General features: G+C 43.7%; 1 protein-coding gene across 1 annotated transcript; it reads left to right on the plus strand.

The window, feature by feature from the left end:
- The first annotated feature begins 1,198 nt into the window (after positions 1-1,198).
- On the plus strand, positions 1,199-12,273 carry ctsd (cathepsin D). The gene is made up of 9 exons (XM_061664630.1): positions 1,199-1,352; positions 1,946-2,102; positions 3,124-3,247; positions 3,348-3,466; positions 3,558-3,757; positions 6,363-6,485; positions 10,578-10,722; positions 11,380-11,478; positions 11,758-12,273. The coding sequence occupies exons 1-9, from the start codon at positions 1,291-1,293 to the stop codon at positions 11,917-11,919; spliced, it is 1,191 nt and encodes a 396-aa protein (XP_061520614.1). The 5' UTR covers positions 1,199-1,290; the 3' UTR covers positions 11,920-12,273.
- The last annotated feature ends 4,176 nt before the right edge of the window (positions 12,274-16,449 follow it).

The raw sequence follows: 16,449 nt of genomic DNA on the forward strand, positions 1-16,449 counted from the left end.
TCAGGAATATATTGTTTTCAGTCTTTGCACATTTTCAGCACTTCAAATATGTGTAATGTATTTAGAAACAAAACATGAAAATAAGCTTGGTTGTACTTTAAAGTGTGTGGGAAGGTTTAAACTAAATTTTGTACATGGTTTTTAACGGTGGCCGACGGGCAAGTCCCATCAGGAGGACCGGTGAGCGTTGTGTGGCTCTGGAATGACACAAGACGAAAAACACATATGCAGATAAAACAACTACAAAAGAAAAATGCTGCAAGGTAAAAATGCTGTAATCACACAAAACAACAGCAAAAGAAAATACTGCAAGTATAAAAACGCTGCAATCACAGAAAACTGTAAAAGAAAAATGCTGCAATCATAAAAAAACAACAACAACGCACAAAAATCCCACAACAACTCCAAGAGAGAAACACACAAAACACATGTACAAATCCCAAAACAACTGCAAAATCCTGCGAATTCACGCAACACAACGATAGTCCGCCAGGCCACTAAGGGGCGCGACCTCCTAGATGGACCGGTCCTGTGCGACCAGGGACACAACAGATATGTATAGGTCCAAATGACGTGCCCATTTTTAACTCCACGCCGACGGTGACGCTAAGCTAGGAGGGTCAACGTCCTCAGCGCATTCCACGTGCGTAGACGGCGAGAAAACCAAAAGACCAAAGATGCCGGCACACTGTGCTGTATACGGTTGCGCAAAACACCGTACAGTTACAACAAGGATACTAGGAGTCCGTTTCACACACACACACACACACACACACACACACACACACACACACACACACACACACATATATATATATATATATATATATATATATATATATATATATATATATATATATATATATATGTATATATATTGTAGTTGCTTTTTTATCCAATGTTGCATATTGATTACATATGGTTTGGCGTTGACAAAACAGTAACGTTCATGAAAATCAGTTGACAAATGAGCAAGTTAAACGACTTAATGTCAATGTCCATCCATAGCCTTTTATGGGACCGATGAGTCGATGGCATTGTTTCATATCGCTGACTGTGTCAACGACTTTTCAATAGTACAATCGATTCACTATCTTTGAAGTGACGTTCACAGTGCGACTGAGTAGTGGATGTTCCCATTGTGTAGCGGAACACAAACACAACATTAGCCTCACTCACATGACTCGGTCACCTGATAAAAGTCGGGTTTTTTTTTTGGGTTTCTCACCTAAGCGTCCATTTGCTCAGTCATTGTTGCGACTTCGGATTCGCAACTTTCCGAGCACGATAATGAGGAGTTTTTATCTGTTTCTTTTGTCGGCGTCAGTCTTGTCGAGCGACGCGATTGTTAGGTAAGAAAATCAAATTGTTGAACGTGTTGTTGTTTAGATGCTCAGTCATTCGAGTTAGCCCTGTTAGCACTGTTTCTTTGAAACGCACAAGAAGGGACGAATGGGCACACGTGCACACATTATACTGATTATTTTCTGACAGTATTAACTGTGTACAGCAGGCTTTTGTTACTAGGCGCGGTAATGCGTAGCTTTCTGTTGGAGCCATGTTTAGTTTTTCTAATTCAGAACCGTATGCTTAAATTGTATTTGATGTACTGCGTGTTGGTCGTCAGTGTAATAGCGAAAACCACGGATAATAAAAAAACAACACTGATTAATTAGTTAATGATTTAAAAAAAAAAAAAATTACAACGCATTAAATATTCAGTCTCCTCCAAAAGAATTGGAACGGCAAGGTCATTCCATTTGTTTTTGTTGTATTCCGAAGACATTTGGGTTTCAGATCAAAAGATAATTAGCAGTCAAACGTTCAGAATTCCAGCATTTGTTTCATGCTATTTACATCTAGATGTGTTAAACAACACAGGACAGCCCACCTTTTGTTTGAAGCCAGATGACAAAATGAACACCATTCTTGTTCTCTGATACAGAATTCCCTTAAAGAAATTCCGCTCCATCAGGCGCGAATTGACCGACTCGGGGAGGACTGCAGAGGCGCTTGTGGCCAACAAGCACTCCCTCAAGTACAACTTTGGCTTTCCCTCTAGTACTGGACCAACTCCTGAGACCCTAAAGAACTACCTGGATGTAGGCATCCCACTCTTACAAATGTTTCTTTTTCCTCTTCACACTTATTACTTTTACCTCCCAAGTCCCTAGTTACGTTTATCCTAACGTGTTTCACCAGTGTTATACATAAGAACGGTTAGATTACAAAGTCGCAGTGGACATAATGAAATACCTAACTGTTTTGATGATGAAACTTGGAACAAGGGTTTGGGTTTGAGCTCCATACTGATACTCTTTCAACATGATTTTGTGTCAAGTACTGACTCACAAAGCAAAGGAACTGGCAGTTAAATGTGAGTTTTGAAACTCTCAACCACCAAAGGAAATACTTTATCATCATCTTTGGAGCAAAGCATGGACTCATTACCATAAAATCGCTGACCTGTAGATATCGCTAGGGGTAAGAAGTTAAGTCACGTTTTGCGGGCTAACAGATTAATCAACTAAAGCCATGGTTTTCGAAGAGGGGGTCTCTGGACTCTTGGGCCTCCGCGAGCAATAGGTTAGGGATCCATGAAATTAAAGTGCAACAAAAGAATACAGTTATGGAATATTAAAGTTTATCGATTTATTTATGTTTTTACATTTATTTCTATAAGGCTAAGACATTTAAAATGCAAATGGTTCATATAACATCCAGGGAACCTCTGAAGTCTTGCATATAGAAAGAGGAACTTTAATGGATTTCAGTAACTTGGAATACATTTTGCAATGGCCTTTGACACAACTGTGTTTTGGTCACATGAAACGGACATTTTTGTCAGCTAAAGAGTTTTGTAAAGAAATCGCTGTTGGATTGGCCATGACTTGGACTGCTTGACCTGCTTCCTCTTAACAGTCGCTGATGCAAACAGCTACAGCGTCTCATATTGCTGATGAGAATAGAACAGACTGACTTATATTTATTTCTAATCATTCAAAGTACATTTCTAGCTGAATTAGCTCTACAATGGTTTTTGTTTAGACCAGTTCGAAATGCGTCATTGCAAGCTTCCAAGATTAGTCTGTAAAATGTTAATAAGTCTTATGTTGCCACCAGGCCCAATATTACGGCGAGATTGGCCTGGGCACACCCCCTCAGCCCTTCACTGTGGTCTTTGACACTGGTTCTTCCAACCTGTGGGTTCCATCCATCCACTGCTCCCTCCTTGACATCGCTTGCTGTAAGTCATTCTTGATATGAAAAAGCACCTCTATAAGTCAGGCTGTTAAATCTCATTCATTCATGCAAACCTTTTTTATATATGTATATATTTTTTGTAGTGCTTCATCACAAATATAACTCTGCCAAGTCCAGCACGTATGTAAAGAATGGCACTTCTTTTGCGATCCAGTACGGAAGCGGCAGTTTGTCGGGCTACCTCAGTCAGGACACGTGTACCGTAAGCTTGAAACATGAAGCTGTATCAAGTAAATGATCTTTCGATCAGAAAAATGAAATTCTTCAGCTTCTTTGCTCGCTCACCTTTCTAGATTGGAGCCATAGCTGTGGAGAACCAGCTCTTTGGGGAGGCTATAAAGCAGCCCGGGGTGGCTTTTATTGCTGCCAAGTTTGACGGGATCCTGGGCATGGCCTATCCACGCATCTCTGTGGATGCTGTGGCACCAGTCTTTGACAACATCATGAGCCAGAAGAAGGTGGAGCAGAACGTGTTCTCATTCTACCTGAACAGGTGAGGAACATACCTTCATGGCATTGTACTGAAATGGCAGGGAACATAATCGTGTTAAAAGACCATGTTTATGTGATGTTTGTTTAAAAAAATAAATAAAAATAAAAAGAAACAAATTGGAAATAAGCACATTACTTTCAATCTAATGGAGGAAATGCAAAAAAGCTAATTTGTTTCATTTGTGTGTACACTCTAAAAATAACACATTGTTGACGCACTGGTTGATTTTAATTTTTTGGTACAAACCTGCCACTGGTTAAAAACTGAGTAAGCTCTAACTGACAATTTCTCAGTTACATTCTACAGCAGAAGCCATGGTTAGCAGAAAAACATGGGATACAAAAAACATCGCATATCTATTGGAAAAAATATGACAATGGGAAAGTACAGAAAATAGTAAAAATAAAAAATAATATATATATATTCATTTTCCCCCACATTAACATGGCACCCCATATTGACAGAAAAAACAGAATTGTTGAAACCTTTGTAAATTTATTAAAAAAGAGCGAAATATCACACAGCCATAAGTATTCAGACACTCATATATTTAACTCGGGTCATGTCCATTTCTTCTGATCATCATTAAAATGGTTCTGTACCTTCATTGGAGTCTAGCTGTGTTTGATTATTCTGATTGGACTTGATTCGGAAAGCTACACCCCTGTCTATATAAGACCTTACAGCTCACAGTGCATGTCGGACCAAATTAGAATCATGAGGTCAAAGGAAGTGCCTGAGGAGCTCAGACAGAATTGTGGCAAGGCACAGATCTGGCCAAGGTTACAAAAAAGGTTTCAGCTGCACTTAAGGTTACAAAGAGCACAGTGGCCTCCATAATCCTGAAGTGGAAGACTTTTGGGACGATCAAAACTCTTCCTAGAGCTGGCTGTCCGGCCAAACTGAGCAATCGGGGGAGAAGAGCCTTGGTGAGAGAGGTAAAGAAGAACCCAAAGATCACTGTGGCTGAGCTCCAGAGATGCAGTTGGAACATGGGAGAAAGTGCTAGAAAGTCAACCATCACTGCAGCCCCCCACCAGTCGGGGCTTTATGGCAGAGTGGCCCAACGGTAACCTCTCCTCAGTGCAAGACACATGAAAGCCCGCATGGAGTTTGCTAAAACACACCCGAAGGACTCCAAGAGAGATAAGATTCTCTGGTCTGATGAGACCAAGATAGAACTTTTTGGCCTTAATTCTAAGCGGTATGTGTGGAGAAAACCAAGCACTGCTCATCACCTGTCCAATACAGTCCCAACAGTGAAGCATGGTGGTGTCAGCATCATGCTGTGGGGGTGTTTTTCAGCTTCAGGGACAGGACGACTGGTTGCAATCAAAGGAAAGATGAATGCGGCCAAGTACAGTGATATCCTGGACGAAAACCTTCTCCAGAGTGCTCAGGACCTCAGACTGGGCCGAAGTTTCACCTTCCAACAAGACAATGACCCTAAGCACACAGCTAAAATAATGGAGTGGCTTCAGAACAACTCCGTGACTGTTCTTGAATGACCCAGCCAGAGCCCTGACTTAAACCCAATTGAGAATCTCTGGAGAGACCTAAAAATGGCTGTCCACAAACATTCACCATCCAACCTGACAGAATTGGAGATGATCTGCAAGGAGGAATGGCAGAGGATCCCCAAATCCAGGTGTGAAAAACTCATTCCCAAAAAGACTCATGGCTGTATTAGCTCAAAAGGGTGCTTCTACTAAATACTGAGCAAAGGGTCTGAATACTTATGGCTGTGTGATATTTCAGTTTTCTTTTTTAATAAATCTGCAAACATTTCAGTTTTCTTCTGTCAATATGGGGTGCTATGTGTACATTAATGAGGAAAACAAATAACTTAAATGATTTTAGCAGATTGCTGCAATATAACAAAGAGTGAAAAATGTAAAGCCTCTTTATATTCCCGCGGTTCTGCGGCCGACGAGGCCCGCATGGCATCACGTGACTGACGAATTGCCCCATTTGGCGCGAACACAGCAAAAATAGTTGCTGCGCGTCGAACGCCGCGGCGATCATCTCTCATGATTGGTCCGTTTTAGTCACATGCTGTGGTGACGTAGACAGCGTTCCCCTTGGTTCCACATACCACCGCTGCCTTCTTGATCGGTTTTGCAGCATAATTAAAGGTATCTTCTGGGTATCTCTGTCCATTTGTTCTAGCAGACACTGTTCCACGGTCGCCATTGTTGTTGCTTTGTTCCTGGTTACTGAAAGGAAAGTAAAAACTGCTACCGGAAATGGCCCAAAAAATTGCAGAGGGAACTCCACTCTGTGTTGTCCTAGTCAATACCAGCCGTAGCGACACCCCTGACTTGGAGATGAACTGCAGTACATTTTAAAAACTGCATGTGTGGGTTGCGCTCGAGTATTAAGGTAAACTACGCGAGGGACAGCCGCAGGGACGTCAGCGCGGCCGCCATCCACGCGAGTATAAAGTATAAACCTCCAGCCTTGTCACAAAGCGAGATGGCCATCAAGTCTGTACAAGTTAACTTGTAGTTTGTGTTATCTAATCCTTGTTGTATTTCTTGACCTAAATACGAATTAGTACAAGTCTCACAAACGAGTAATGAGAGTTTATATGGATCTGCTTTAGGAACCCTGATACTGAGCCAGGTGGCGAGCTGCTGCTGGGAGGAACGGACCCCAAATACTACACTGGTGATTTCAGCTATGTCAACGTCACCCGTCAAGCCTACTGGCAGATCCACATGAACTCGTAAGTGCTCTGATGCTCCTGGCCAGTCAGACAAATCACTGGGGGGGTGTAAAGTGTAGTGCGCAGGTGCTTTGAGTTTAGTAGATGATTAGTGTGTGACACTCAGTTTAAAACATGTATGGCCTCCAAAATTTGGGCTGATTTCATCACAGTATTCACATTTTTTGAATTCCTGATTTTGTGGGTTTTATGAGCTGGAAGCCCAAATTATGTAAAAATAAACAAATACTTGAAATTGTGTGCCCTGAATCTATAATTTATGAAAGTTTAACCTTTTGAATGGAACTACGGAAATAAACCATCCATCCATTTTCTACCGCTTATCCGGGTCGGGTCGCGGGGGCAGTAGCTTTAGCAGGGACGCCCAGACTTCCCTCTCCCCAGCCACTTCATCCAGCTCTTCCGGAGTGATCCCGTTCCCAGGCCAGCCGAATGACGTAGTCTCTCCAGCGTGTCCTGGGTCGTCCCCGGGGTCTCCTCCCGGTGGGACGTGCCCGGAACACTTCACCAGGGAGGCGTCCGGGAGGCATTCGAATCAGATGCCCCAGCCACCTCATCTGGCTCCTCTCAATGCGGAGGAGCAGCGGCTCTACTCTGAGATCCTCCCGGATGACCGAGCTTCTCACCCTATCTCTAAGGGAGAGCCCGGACACCCTGCGGAGGAAACTCATTTCGGCCGCTTGTATCCGAGATCTCGTTCTTTCGGTCACGACCCACAGCTCATGACCATAGGTGAGGGTAGGAACGAAGATCGACCGGTAAATTGATAGCTTCGCCTTTCGGCTTCGCTCCTTCTTTACCACAACGGACCGATACAAAGTCCGCATCACTGCAGACGCTGCACCGATCAGTCTGTCGATCTCCCGTTCCATTCTTCCCTCACTCGTGAACAAGACCCCAAGATACATGAACTCCTCCACTTGGGGCAGGATCTCATCCCCGACCTGGAGAGGGCATGCCACCCTTTTCCGACTGAGGACCATGGTCTCAGATTTGCATCTCTGCATCTTTTTGCACAATTGTTTTTTGTCAATGTCTTTATGTCCCCAAAGTGTTCTGTAAATTGACTGTTTGTTGTTTGTTGTACTAGAGCGGCTCCAACTACCGGAGACAAATTCCTTGTGTGTTTTGGACATACTTGGCAAATAAAGATGATTCTGATTCTGATTTGGAGGTGCTGATTCTCATCCCAGCCGCTTCACACTCGGCTGCGAACTGCTCCAGTGAGAGTTGGAGGTCACGGCTTGATGAAGCCAACAGAACCACATCATCAGCAAAAAGCAGAGATGCAATACTGAGGCCACCAAACCGGACCCCCTCTTCGCCTTGAAATTCTTTCCATAAAAGTTAACAGAATCGGCGACAAAGGGCAGCCTTGGCGGAGTCCAACCCTCACCGGGAACGAGTCCGACTTACTGCCGGATATGCGGACCAAACTCTGACTCCGGTCGTACAGGGACCGAACAGCCCGTATCAGGGGGTTCGGTACCCCATACTCCTGAAGCACCCTCCACAGGACTCCCCGAGGGACACGGTCGAACGCCTTCTCCAAGTCCACAAAACACATGTAGACTGGTTGGGCGAACTCCCATGCACCCTCGAGGACCCTGCCGAGGGTGTAGAGCTGGTCCACTGTTCCACGGCCAGGACGAAAACCACACTGCTCCTCCTGAATCTGAGATTCGACTTCCCGACGGACCCTCCTCTCCAGCACCCCTGAATAGACCTTACCAGGGAGGCTGAGCAGTGTGATCCCCCTGTAGTTGGAACACACCCTCCGGTCCCCCTTCTTAAAAAGGGGGACCACCACCCCAGTCTGCCAATCCAGAGGCACTGTCCCCGATGTCCAGGCGATGTTGCAGAGGCGTGTCAACCAGGACAGCCCCACAACATCCAGAGCCTTTAGGAACTCCGGGCGAATCTCATCCACCCCCGGGGCCCTGCCACCGAGGAGCTTTTTAACCACCTCGGTGACCTCGAGCCCGCCTCAGAGATCCCAGACTCTGCTCCCTCATGGGAAAGCGTGTCGGTGGAATTGAGGAGGTCTTCGAAGTATTCTCCCCACCGACTCACAACGTCCGGAGTCGAGGTCAGCAGCGCCCCATCCCCACTAAACACAGTGTTGGTGGTGCACTGCTTTCCTCTCCTGAGACGTCGGATGGTGGACCAGAATTTCCTCGAAGCCGTCCGGACGTCTTTCTCCATGGCCTCACCGAACTCCTCCCATACCAGAGTTTTTGCTTCAGCGACCACCAGAGCTGTATTCCGCTTGGCCACCCGGTACCCATCAGCTGCCTCAGGAGTCCCACAGGCCAAAAAGGCCCAGTAGGACTCCTTCTTCAGCTTGACGACATCCCTCACCGTTGGTGTCCACCAACGGGTTCGGGGATTGCCGCCACGACAGGCACCGACCACCTTACGGCCACAGCTCCGGTCGGCCGCCTCAGCAATGGAGGCGTGGAACATGGTCCACTCGGACTCGATGTCCCCAGCCTCCCCCGGAACATGAGCAAAGTTCTGTCGGAGGTGGGAGTTGAAACTCCTTCTGACAGGGGATTCTGCCAGATGTTCCCAGCAGACCCTCACAATACGTTTGGGCCTGCCACGTCGGACCGGCATCTTCCCCCACCATCGGAGCCAACTCACCACCAGGTGGTGATCAGTTGACAGCTCCGCCCCTCTCTTCACCAGAGTGTCCAAGACATGTGGCCGCAAGTCCGGTGACACGACCACAAAGTCGATCATCGAACTGCGACCTCGGGTGTCCTGGTGCCAAGTGCACATGTGGACACCCTTATGCTTGAACATGGTGTTCGTTATGGACAATCCATGACGAGCACAGAAGTCCAATAACAGAACACTGATCGGGGGGGCCGTTCCTCCCAATCACGCCCTTCCAGGTCTCACTGTCATTGCCCATGTGAGCATTGAAGTCCCCCAACAGAACAATGGAGTCCCCAGTGGGGGCGCTCTCCAGCACCCCCTCCAAGGACTCCAAAAAGGGTGGGTACTCTGAACTGCTGTTTGGTGCATAGGCACAAACAACAGTCAGGACCCGTCCCCCCACCTGAAGGCGGAGGGAGGCTACCCTCTCGTCCACCGGGGTGAACCCCAACGTACAGGTGCCGAGCCGGGGGGCAATAAGTATACCCACACCTGCTCGGCGCCTCTCACCGTGGGCAACTCCAGAGTGGAAGAGAGTCCAACCCCTCTCGAGAGGACTGGTACCAGAGCCCAAGCTGTGTGTGGAGGAGAGTCAGACTATATCTAGTCGGAACTTCTCGACCTCACACACCAGCTCGGGCTCCTTCCCTGCCAGAGAGGTGAAATTCCACGTCCCTAGAGCCAGCTTCTGTAGCCGGGGATCGGATCGCCAAGGTCCTGCCTTCGGCCACCGCCCAGCTCACACTGCATCCGACGGAAATAAACCTTTCCATGATATTCAGATTTTTCTTGGAAAGGGTCTGTATAAATGTGTGTATGTGTGTGTTCATAAATCGCACTTGTTCCAAATTGCCAAGCTCGTGCACGCCGAGCCACAGAAATTCCTCCAAAGGACCATATATGGTAGCAACAATCCCTTTACGAATACAGGGCTCTCTAAAGAAGAGGGCGGAGAAAATGAATAGCTCCACGAGACTGACATTGATTGGGGGAAAAGTGGCAATGTAACACAGCTGTAATTTAACTTTTATGGGTTACAGAAACAAAACAAAAAAGAACTTTGAAATAAGTAATTCAGGAGTCACCAACAATATGAAAAAATGACGTGGGACATTCGGAAAATTCAACCGCTGCTGTTAATTCTAACAATCACAGTCTCGGAAATAGAAATAAATGGTTTGACATCAAACTCGATGCCCAAAAAATGTGCCCACAGATGAGAAGTATCGTTAATTAACGGGCAGGACGCAATTATTGCAAGCGTTATTGGGGACACATCATGAAAACTATGAAGTATTCTCAACCATGGATGTGTACACTTCTGACACATCCATGGCTTGATAAATGAAATGAGCTCACCTGCGACCCTAATGAGGATAAGCAGTATAGAAGATGGTTGGATGATATTTACTGGTGTGTGCATTTCAGGTTGCAAGTGGGCAGCCAGCTGAGTTTGTGCAAAGGCGGTTGTGAAGCTATCGTGGACACCGGCACATCTCTGATCACCGGCCCGGCTGCAGAGGTCAGGGCTCTGCAGAAAGCCATCGGAGCCACTCCACTCATCCAGGGAGAGGTGAGATGAAACTTTGGGCCTATTGGTGATTTTGATTTTTCAGATCCATCCAGTTCACATTCTAAACACTGAGCGATCAATGCCAGTTAGCGTTTGAAATCGGGCCGCTGTGAAGAATTAGGAGTGCAGCCTCTAACCAATGGGCCACCATCACTTTTTAAGGCTTTGAGATTTGCATATAAAAGGGAAACCACACTCAAAATATTCTGTATTATTACGATTACTGTCAACGTGTTGTGTGTGCATGTTGAAATTGCAAAATCAATATTGTTGTTAAAGCTCTATATATATATTTTTTTTTTTTTAAATAAAAAGATACACCAATCTATGGCCAAAATGCTCACCAAGAGGGCTGATTTAATGTGACTAATATAGATAGTGTTTTTGAATTCAGGGAACTTGCACTCCTACTTTCTTAAGGGTTCCTTTATTACATATAGTACATTTGTTTTTCTGTTGGAGAGCTTTTAGGAATTACAAATGAACATTTAATGACCAAACATTAAAAAATGTTGTCGAGGAAGGAGGCTGAGTGTTTAGTAATAAATGCAAAATATGACTATGAAATCATGATATAATAAATTTTGTATGTTCATCTTGTGACACACAAGCTGTCTTGTGTGTCAGACGTGTAAAACATTCACATTTGTCTTTCAGTACATGGTGAACTGTGATAAGATCCCTTCACTGCCTGTAATCACTTTCAATGTGGGCGGCCAGTCCTATAAGCTGACTGGAGACGAGTATGTCCTTAAGGTGAGAACATGTGTATCTCTTTCTTGTCCAGCAGGGGCCAACAGAGATTGGCCAAATGCTAAATAATTCAACTCTTGTGACCCAGTGTGACATCACCAGAAGAAAAACAGATGCAGCTTTGTTTCATTTAACAAATTCATGAGGGGGCAGCTTTGTTATTCAGAGAGATTAGTTGTTTCTGATTCCTGTTACAAGCTGTGTGCCAACTTTGAGATTTTGGCATATTTATTCCAAAATGCCAAAACAACAGCACACCCTGATTGAGTCTCTAAACTGCAGGTGAGCCAAGCTGGAAAGACCATTTGTCTGAGTGGCTTCATGGGTCTGGACATCCCTCCCCCAGCTGGCCCCCTGTGGATTCTGGGAGACGTCTTCATCGGCCAGTACTACACCGTGTTTGATCGAGAGAACAACAGGGTTGGCTTTGCAAAGTCCAAATAAGTACAAAAGAGCTGAATACAAGTGGCGGTACAGTGCTAAAAATCCACATTTTGAAAGGCATAGGTATATACCTGTGCTGCACAACTTTTGTTGCTTTGTAATCAAACCCCATTTAGCAAAAGGCTATGTGTAGAGGTGTCTCGCACTCCACTGAAACGATTGGTTATTGTTTTTAGAAGTGATGGGTGTGCTGATTACGAAAGATGAGCTGGTTTTCATTTTCATCAGGGACTTGTTTTAAACTGTCACCTTAATTAAATGCAGTTTTAGGGAAAGGTGACCCTCTACTACAGACTTTGGGAAGTATTTTATTGTGATTGCCCTGAATACCTAAATAAACTCAATTAAAATGATCATGAGTGTTTATTTCGTGATGTGAAAATTGTTTTAAAAAGACTACAAGAGCAGTCAGTCTTTTCTGGCTACAAGGCTGTATGGAATAGCTGAACATCTAAAGTATTGTTAAATTGTATGCAAAGTAGGAAGATTAACTAGTTTAATATGTTTTCCCAAGTTTACTCCTTCAGCTAATCAAAGCATTCTGGGCTTGTTGGTTAATACACAATCGAAGTTATTAAAAATTAAACTGAGTTGCAGGAGGACATTAAGCAATTTGCACCAAGGTGATCTTTTGTCTATTTTATTTGTAAACACTATACACAACCATGGTTTAACGTGTATGTATGTAGATGTGTGTGTGTGTGTGTGTATATATATATATATATATTCTATACTACTATCCTCACTAGAGTCGTGGGCGTGCCTATCCCAGCTATCTTCGGGTGAGAGGCAGGGTACACCCTGAACTAGTCGCCAGCCAATCGCAGGGTACATATAAACAAACAACCATTTACAGTCACACCTACGGACAACTTCGTCTTCAATCAACCTACCACGCATGTTTTTGGGGTGTGGGAGGAAACCGGAGTACCTGGAGAAAACCCATGCGGGCACGATTACCCAAGTAATCCATAAATTCAAAGAAAGTAGAACAAAGAAGCTCAGAAATGTGTAGTAATGTGAAATGACACAGGGAAAGGGTATTGAGCACACCAACTGCTATTTATTTAACACTTTGTACAAAAGCCTTTGTTTGTAATAACAGCTTCAAGACGCCTCTTGTACGGAGAAACTAGTCACACACATTGCTCTGGTGTGATTTTGGCCCATTCCTCCTCACAAGCAGTCTTCAAATCTTGATGGTTCTGTGGGCGTCTTTTCTGGACCTTGAGTTTCAGTTCCTTCCATAGATTTTCGATTGGATTCAAGTCAGGTGATTGGCTAGGCCATTCTAGGAACCTTTTTTTTCTTCTCTCTTTCTTTGAAACCAATTGAGAGTTTTCTTGCCAGTATGTTTTTGATCATTATCCTGATTAAATATCCACCCTTGTTCAATTTTTGTCATCCCTGTATATGGCAGCAGATGCTTGTCAAGAATCTCTCTGTACATTTACCCATTCATCATTCCTTCAATGCGTGGTGAGCGTGCATACAGGCCATGGGGGCGGAGTACATTACTGTTTTCCTTGTGACAACAGTACCTGCAAATTCCATATCTTTTTGAAGCTCTCCATAGGCGGTCCTTGGCTCTTGGACAACTCTTGTGATTTTTCTTTGCACTCCTCTGTCAGAAATCTTGAAAGAAGCACCTGATCGAGGCAAATTTATGGTGGTATGATTGGCTTTCCACTAACGTATTATGGCCCCAACCGTGCTCACTGGAACGTTTAGAAACTTAGATATGCGCCTGCAACCAATGTCATCGTTATGTTTTGCAGCAATTAGTTTGCGATGGTCTTTAGACAGCTCTCTGCTCTTACCCATCATGAGATATGTCTTGATTCACACCTTGGCAATGAAACGTTTTTGTAGGCCATCAATTATGATTGAACCAGCTGATATTCATTTGCACTGAAAAGGGGCTGGATTGCTGTTTGATTATTGATAGATTTTAGGTGTTGTCTTGGCCTTCCATGCCTTTTTGCACCTCCCTTCATGTGTTCAATACTTTTTCCCTGTGTCATTTCACATTTTTACATACAACTTAATTTCTAATCTTATTTGTTCTACTTTCTTTGTATGTATGCATTACTTGGATTGTCCCCAACATCTGGTGAAATTTTCAGGGCAATAGCACCTTCAAAAGTACATTTAGTGAGAAAAATACTTATTTCAGCCATTGTATATATACACAGACCATTTCCAAAAAAAATTTAATATCATGGAAAATATCTTTATTTCCACAATTCCATTAAAAAAGTTAAACTTTTCATAGATTATACAATTTAAACACTTTCAAGTATATTTATTTTTACATAATTTGGGTTTCAGATAATAAAACCCACAAAATCAGGAATTCAAAAAATACTGTGAAGAAATCAGCCCAAATTTTGCAGGCCATAAATGTTTTAATCTGTCACACACCAATCATCTACTAAACTCAAAGCACCTGAACTGGTTTCCCAAGTGTCATTAAATTGCTTCAGTTTGGTTCAATTGTCTCAGTTGGGCACAATCTGGGGAAGACTGCAGACTTGACAACTGGCCAGGAGACCATCATTGATACCCTCCATAGGATGGGTAAGCCACAAAAGTTCATAGCTAAGGAGGCTGGTTGTTCACAGAGTGCTGTGTCCAAAAATATCAATGGAAGGACAAAATGTGGCAGGAGAAGATGCACCAGCAAGAGATGACCGTGGGCTTTAGCGGATTATCATAGAGAGAAGATTCAAGAATGTAGCCGAGATACAGAGAGAGTGGAACGAGGCAGGAGTCACAGCTTCAAAAACCACCACATTTAGATGCATCCGGGAGATGGGCTACAACTGTCCTGAGGGGAAGCCACTTCTGAGCCTTAGCCAACATAGGAAGCATCTCAACTGGGCCAAGGAGAAGAAGGACTGGACTGTTGGCCAGTGGTCCTGGGTCCTCTTTTCCGATAAAAGTAAAGTGTGTCTTACATTCGGGAATCAAGGTCCAAGGGTTTGGAAGAAGACCGATCCAAGAAGAGAACCCAAGCTGCCTGAGGTCCAGTGTGAAATATCCACAGTCAGTCATGATTTGGGGTGTAATGTCCAGTGCAGGTGTTGGTAAACGCTGCTATCTTAAATCCTAGGTCACCGCAACAGTCTACCATAATATTTTAGAGGACTTCATGATTCCTTCTACTGAGGATCTGTATGGAGATGCAGATTTCATCTTCCAGCAGGACTTGGCCCCTACCCATACCGCCAGAAGCACCAAAACCTGGTTTGATGCCCATGCCATCACAGTGCTTGACTGGCTAGCCAACTCGCCGGATCTAAACCCCATTGAGAATCTATGGGGTATTATCAAGAGGAAAATGAGGCGCACCAGACCCAAGAACAAAGAAGAACTGACAGCAAGCATTAAGGAGATCTGGGCTTCCATACCTCCCAGGCAATGCCACAGGGTGATTGCCTCAATGTCACGGCACATCGAGGCAGTGATTAAAGCAAAGCGATTCCCAACCAAGTATTGATTAACATATCGTTTTGAAAGTACCATTTATTGATTGATTTAATGTGACCCTAATTTCTTTTCTTTTTTCTTTTTCTACAAAAAAATGAGTGGGGATTTCTTCACAGTATTCTAATGTTTTGAATTCCCGATTTCGTGGGTTTTATGAGCTGGAAGCCCAAATTATGTAAAAATAAACAAGTACTTGAAATTGTTTAAATTGTGGGCCCTGAATCTATAGTCTCTCAAACTTTAACTTTTTGAATGGAATTATAGAAATAAATAAACTCTTCCATGATATTATTTTTTTTGGGGGAAAGGGTGTGTGTGTGTGTGTGTATATATATATATATATATATATATATATATATATATATATATGACATCTGATAGAGTTCCCCTCTTCTCTCAGCTTCAAAATGGTTTGCTTTTTCCCCCCCATAGACGGTTCTCAGGTCTTAATGTTTGCTTAACAGCAAATGCAGTTTTCACAAGTGAAACCCAAAGCCAAAAACAAACACTGTTTAAGCAATCAATCTAAAACACAACACCTGAGCAAAGAGAAACACCCATCAGTCACATGTTCCAATACTTTTGCTCACTTGAAAAGTGGGTGGCCTCAAACAAAATGTGCTCTGTCCTGAGTTGTTTAACACATCTAGATGTAAATACCATGAAATAAAAGCTGGAATTCTGAACTTTTGTCTCATATTCCATCTTTTCATCTGAAACCCAAATGTCTTCAGTATACAACAAAAACAAAGAAATTGACCTTTTGGAGGGGACTGTATGTATATGTGTATATGTATACAGTGGGGCAAAATAGTATTTAGTCAGCAACCAATTGTGCAAGTTCTCCCACTTAAAAAGATGAGAGAGGCCTGTAATTTCCATCATAGGTATACCTCACCGATGAGATACAAAATGAGGAAAGAAAAATAAATCCAGAAAATCACATTGATTTAAAAAAAAAAAAATTTTTTTAAAGAAATTATTAGCAAATTATGGTGGAAAATAAGTTTATGGTCACCAAAGGTTCATCTCAATACT

The sequence above is a fragment of the Phycodurus eques genome, chromosome 2 (genome assembly GCF_024500275.1).
Source record: "Phycodurus eques isolate BA_2022a chromosome 2, UOR_Pequ_1.1, whole genome shotgun sequence".
In the NCBI taxonomy this organism is placed as follows: Eukaryota; Metazoa; Chordata; class Actinopteri; order Syngnathiformes; family Syngnathidae; genus Phycodurus; species Phycodurus eques.